Below are 6,421 nucleotides of genomic sequence, written 5' to 3'. Positions count from 1 at the left end.
AGCAGGGCGGCGCCATAGCTGTTAAACACGTGACAGCGGCAGCCAATCAGCTTCGTGGAAATGCGAATCTTTATTGGTTGATACTTTAAAAAGGCAGAAAAACAGGTGTTGCGTCACTTCCGGTTGGCCTGGGCGGTGCCGATCATGCACTCGTTCACCTGGGGGGGGAGGGGCGGGGTCGCAGCGGGGACCAAAATCCCCCAAAAACCCCAAAACCACACCAGGGACCCCAAAACTCACCTTGAGACCCCCAAAATCCCCCCAAAATCCCCAAAATGACCCCAGGAGCCCCCAAAATCCCTCCAGGACCCCCCAAACTCCCCCCAGGACCCCCTGGGACCCTCCAGGACCCCCCAAATCCCCTTTGGGACCCCCCAAATCGACCCCAGGTCCCCCAAAATTCTCCCCAGGACCCCCAAAATCCTCCTGGGACCCCCAAAAATCCCCAGAGATCCCCCAAAATTCCCCCCAGGACCCCAAAATCCCCTTGGGATCCCCAAAATCCTCCCCAGGGACCCCCAAAAGTCCCCCAGAAACCCCAAAACCTTTCCGGAACCTCCCCAAAAATCCTCCCAGGACCCCAAAAATTCTCTCAGGAGCCCCCAAATCCCCTTTGGGACCCCCAAATCCCCCCGGGACCCCCCAATCCCCCCCGTGCCCACCTTGCTGGCGAAGCGCAGCGAGTTCAGCGACTCCGCAAAGTTCTCCTCCAGGGGGGAGATGGTCACAATCATCAGCCTGGGAACAGGGGGGAATGGGGTAAAACACCCCAAAATAACCCCAAAATTAACCCCAAAATAAGCCAAAAAATATCCTAAAATATCAAAAAAAATCCCCCCAAAATTACCTCAGAAAACCACAAAAAATCCCAAAAAAATCCCTCAAAAATCCCCCGAAAATCTCCCCAAAATCACCTCAAACAACCCCAACAAAACCTCAAAAACCTCACAAAATTAACCATAAAATCCCCCAAAAATAACCTCAAAAAACCCAAAAATCCCCCCAAAATAACCCCAAAAATCCCCCAAAAATGCCCCCAAGTTCTCCTGCAGGGGGGAGATGGTCACAATCATCAGCCTGGGAACGTGGGAAAATGGGGTAAAACACCCCAAAAATAACCCCAAAATATCCCCAAAAATATCCTAAAATATCAAAAAAAATCCCCCAAAAATAACCTCAAAAAACCACAAAAAATCCCAAAAACATCCCTCAAAAATCCCCAAAAAATCCCCCCCAAATAACCTCAAACAACCCCCAAAAAACCTCAAAAACCTCACAAAAATAACCATAAAATCCCCCCAAAATCCCCCCAAAAAAACCTCAAAAAACCCAAAAATCCCCCCAAAATAACCCCAAAAAATCCCCTAAAAATTCCCCCAAATTCTCCTCCAGGGGGTGTCACAATCCTCAGCCTGGAAATGGGCAAAAATGGGGTTAAACACCCCAAAATAACCCCAAAAAATCCCCTAAAAATCTCCCCAAAAAACTTCAAATAACCCCAAAAAATCCCGCAAAAATAATCCCAAATATTCCCCCAAAATAACCTCAAAAACCCCCCAAAATAACCCCCAAAATAACACTGAAATGCCCCCAAAATCCTTCAAAAAAAAACCCCAAAATAACCTCAAAAAAACCCCCAAAATTGCACCAAAATACCCTCAAAAATAACCCCAAAATCCCTAAAAAACCCCAAAAAAATCTCCCCAAAATAACTTCCAAAAGCCCAAAAATTCCCCCAAAAATAACCTCAAAACAACCTCAAAAAACCCCAAATCCCCCCCAAAAAAACCCCACCAAAAAACTTCTAAAAAAACCCCAAAATCCCCCAAAAACCCCAAAAATAATAAAAAAAAATCCACAAAAAACCCCAAAATTGAAAATCCCCTAAAAAAAACCCAGAAAATGTTATGGGATGGATTTTGGATTTTTCTGTGGGGGATTTTCCGTTTTGGGGGGAGATTTTCAATTTTGGGGTTTTTTTGGTTTTTTTCTCAGGGTTTTTGGGGGGATTTTGGGTTTTTTGGGGGGATTTTTGGTTTTTGGGGTTTTTATTCAGAGTTTTTTGGGGGTTTTTGTGGGGGGGATTTTGGGTTTTTTCAGGGTTTTTGGGGTTTTTTCTGGGTTTTTGGGGTTTTTTGGGATATTTTGGTTTTTTGGGGGATTTTTGGTTTTTGGGGTTTCTTTCTCGCTGGTTTTTGGGAGTTCTGGGGAGATTTTGGGGTTTTTGGGGTTTTATTTCGGAGTTTTTGGGATTGATGGGGTTTTGGGAATTTCGATGGATTTGGAATGGATTCAGGATGGATTTTATGGGGTTTTTATGGGATTTATGGGATTTTTATGGGGTTTTGGGAATTTGGATGGATTTGGGATGGGATTTATGGGGTTTTTCTGGGATTTTTATGGGATTAATGGGGTTTTAATGGGGTTTTGGGAATTTGGGTGGATCTGGGATGGATATTTTGGGTTTTTCTGGGGTTTAGGGAATTTGGATGGATTTAGGATGGATTTTTGGGGTTCCTCACTCACACTTTGGCGTGCCCCCGCAGGGATATTTTGGGAATATTTTGGGATATTTTTGGGGGTAATTTTTGGAATATTTTGGGGGTTTTTTGGGGATACTTTTGGGATATTTTGGGGATAATTTTCGTGTGTTTTTGGGGATTTTTGGGGTGTTTTTGGGGTTCCTCACTCACACTTTGACGTGGCCCCCCCAGGGATATTTTGTGGTATTTTTTGGGATATTTTGGGGATTTTTTGGGGTTTTTTTGGGGATATTTTTGGGGATTTTTGGGGTTCCTTACTCACACTTTGGCGTGCCCCCACAGGGATATTTTGGGAATATTTTGGGGTGTTTTTGGGGTATTTTTTGGGGATTTTTTTGGAATATTTTTGGGGTGGTTTTGGGGCGTTTTGAGGATCTTTTGGGGATATTTTGGGGAATATTTCGGGGTGTTTTTGGGGATGTTTTTGGGGTTGCTGACTCACACTTTGGCGTGCCCCCCCAGGGATATTTTGGGGATTTTTTAGGGTATTTTTTGGGGATATTTTTGGGGATTTTTGGGATATTTTTGGGGATTTTTTGGGGATATTTTGGGGGATGTTTTTGGGGATTTTTAGGGGATGTTTTTGGGGTTGCAGACTCACACTTTGGCGTGCCCCCCCAGGCAGTTCTGCAGCAGGAAGGTCAGTTTGCTGTTCCGGTACGGGATGTGCGGCTCCTGCGGCATTTGGGAATTCTGGGGGGTCCCAAACCCCAAATCCTCCCCAGATCCCAAACCTTGGGCTCCCCAATCCCATTTTCCCATCCCCAATCCCATTTTCCCATTCCCAATCCCATTTTCCCATCCCAAATCCCACATTTTCCTGATTTATCCCATTTCACCCACCCCAGTCCCCAATTCCCATTTTTATCCCATTTTCCCACCCCAATCCCACATTTTCCCATTTATCCCATTTTACCCATCCCAGTCTTCACTTATCCCATTTTTCCCAAAATTTGTATTTTCCCTTATTGTGTTTCCATTTCCCCATTCCCAATTCTCATTTCCCCATTCCCAAACCCCACAATGACCCATAAATAATTCAGAAAATCCCAAATTTGGGTGTTTTCAGCCCAGACCTTGTTGCAGAGGGCACTCAGGCTGCAGCTGATCCATTCCCCAGTTCCCATTTCCCATTTCCCCATTGGGAACCATTGGGGATTCCCAAACCCCACAATAACCCCACAATAACCCATAAATAACTCAGGAAATCCCAAATTTGGGGTGTTTTCAGCCCAGACCTTGTTGCAGAGGGCGCTGATGCCCAGCCCAGGGCGCTCAGGCTGGAGTTGATGAATTCCCCATTTCCCCCTTCCCAAACCCCATAAATCCCAAAATAACCCCATAAATCCCTCAATAACCCCACAATAACCCCACAATAACTCAGGAAATCCCAATTTTGGGGTTTTCAGCCCAGACCTTGTTGCAGAGGGCGCTGATGCCCAGCCCAGGGCACTCAGGCTGGAGCTGATCCATTCCCCAGTTCCCCTTTCCCAATTCCCATTTTCCATTCCCAAACCCCATAAATCCCTCAATGACCCCACAAACCCCACAATAACCCATTAAATCCCACTATAACCCCACAAATGCCCCAAAATTCCCATTTTTGGCCCCAGACCTTGTTGCAGAGGGCGCTGATGCCCAGCCCAGGGCGCTCAGGCTGGAGCTGATCCATTCCCCAGTTCCTGTTCCCAGTTCCCATTTCCCATTCCCAAACCCCATAAACCCCACAAGAACCCCACAAGAACCCCACAATAACCCATAAATAACTCAGGAAACCCCAAAATTCCCATTTTTGGCCCAGACCTTGTTGCAGAGGGCGCTGATGACCAGCCCAGGGCGCTCAGGCTGCAGCTGATCCATTCCCCAGTTCCCATTTCCCAAACCCATTAAACCCCACAATAACCCCACAATAACCCCACAATAACCCCACAATAATTCAGGAAACCCCCAAATTCCCATTTTTGGCCCAGACCTTGTTGCAGAGGGTGCTGATGCCCAGCCCCAGGGCGCTCAGGCTGCTGTTGATCCATTCCCAGCTCCCATTCCCAGTTCCCATTTCCCCATTCCCAAACCCCACAATAACCCCATAAATCCCACAATAACCCATAAATAACTCAGGAAATCCCAATTTTGGGGTTTTTGGCCCCAGACCTTGTTGCAGAGGGCGCTGATGACCAGCCCCAGGGCGCTCAGGCTGCTGTTGATGCATTCCCAGTTCCCGTTTCCATTTCCCCATTTCTCCATTGGGAACCATTGGGGATTCCCAAACCCCATAAACCCCACAATGACCCCACAATAACTCAGAAAATCCCAAATTTGGGGTGTTTGGGGTTTTCAGCCCAGACCTTGTTGCAGAGGGCGCTGATGCCCAGCCCAGGGCGCTCAGGCTGGAGCTGATCCATTCCCAGTTCCCGTTTCCATTTCCCATTTCCCCATTGGGAACCATTGGGGATTCCCAAACCCCACAAACCCCACAATAACCCATAAATAACTCAGAAAATCCCAAATTTGGGGTTTTTCAGCCCAGACCTTGTTGCAGAGGGCGCTGATGACCAGCCCAGGGCGCTCAGGCTGCAGCTGATCCATTCCCCAGTTCCCATTTCCCAAACCCCATAAACCCCACAATAACCCATTAAATCCCACAATAACCCCACAATAACCCATAAATAATTCAGGAAACCCCAAAATTTCCATTTCTGGCCCAGACCTTGTTGCAGAGGGCGCTGATGACCAGCCCAGGGCGCTCAGGCTGGAGTTGATCCATTCATTCCCCAGTTCCCGTTTCCATTTCCCATTTCCCCATTTGGAACCATTGGGGATTCCCAAACCCCACAAACCCCATAAATCCCACAATAACCCCTCAATAACCCCACAATCACTCAGGAAATCCCAATTTTGGGTGTTTTCAGCCCAGACCTTGTTGCAGAGGGCGCTGATGCCCAGCCCCAGGGTGCTCAGGCTGGAGCTGATCCATTCCCCAGTTCCCATTTCCCATTTCCCCATTGGGAACCATTGGGGATTCCCAAACCCCACAAACCCCACAATGACCCCATAAATCCCACAATAACCCATAAATGACCCCAAAATCCCAAATTTGGGGTTTCTGGCCCCAGACCTTGTTGCAGAGGGCGCTGATGACCAGCCCCAGGGTGCTCAGGCTGGAGCTGATCCATTCCCCAGTTCCCATTTCCCATTTCCCCATTGGGAACCATTGGGGATTCCCAAACCCCACAAACCCCACAATGACCCCACAATAACCCATAAATAACTCAGGAAATCCCAATTTTGGGGTTTTTGGCCCCAGACCTTGTTGCAGAGGGCGCTGATGACCAGCCCAGGGCACTCAGGCTGGAGTTGATCCATTCATTCCCCAGTTCCCGTTCCCATTTCCCCATTCTCAAACCCCACAAACCCCACAATAACCCCATAAATCCCACAGTAACCCCACAATAACTCAGGAAATCCCAATTTTGGGGTTTTCAGCCCAGACCTTGTTGCAGAGGGCGCTGATGACCAGCCCAGGGCGCTCAGGGCTGGAGTTGATCCATTCCCCAGTTCCTGTTCCCAAACCCCATAAATCCCACAATAACCCCACAATAACCCATAAATGACCCCAAAATCCCAATTTTGGGGTTTTTGGGGTTTTTCAGGCCAGACCTTGTTGCAGAGGGCGCTGATGCCCAGCCCAGGGCGCTCAGGCTGGAGTTGATGAATTCCCCATTTCCCCTTTCCCAGTTCCCATTTCCCATTCCCAAACCCCACAAACCCCACAATAACCCCATAAATCCCACAATAACCCCACAATAACTCAGGAAATCCCAAATTTGGGGTTTTTCAGCCCAGACCTTGTTGCAGAGGGCGCTGATGACCAGCCCAGG

The 6,421-nt window shown here is 47.9% G+C and overlaps 1 protein-coding gene across 1 annotated transcript in view; it reads right to left on the bottom strand.

Moving 5' to 3' along the window:
- Positions 1-30: 30 nt before the first annotated feature.
- KIFC1 (kinesin family member C1) overlaps positions 31-6,421 on the bottom strand; it is a 48,566-nt gene continuing 42,175 nt past the window's right edge. Inside the window, exons 13-15 of the mRNA XM_074529824.1 lie at positions 3,145-3,218; positions 663-738; positions 31-158 (exon numbers count right to left, since the gene is read on the bottom strand). Of these exons, the coding sequence (XP_074385925.1) occupies positions 114-158; positions 663-738; positions 3,145-3,218 (195 nt within the window). The 3' untranslated portion in view covers positions 31-113. The remainder of the gene's footprint in view (positions 159-662; positions 739-3,144; positions 3,219-6,421) is intronic.

The sequence above is a fragment of the Zonotrichia albicollis genome, chromosome 31 (assembly GCF_047830755.1).
Source record: "Zonotrichia albicollis isolate bZonAlb1 chromosome 31, bZonAlb1.hap1, whole genome shotgun sequence".
Taxonomy (NCBI): domain Eukaryota; kingdom Metazoa; phylum Chordata; class Aves; order Passeriformes; family Passerellidae; genus Zonotrichia; species Zonotrichia albicollis.
Note: the sequence above shows the minus strand (reverse complement) of the source record. Positions and strands in the feature narration are given on the sequence as shown.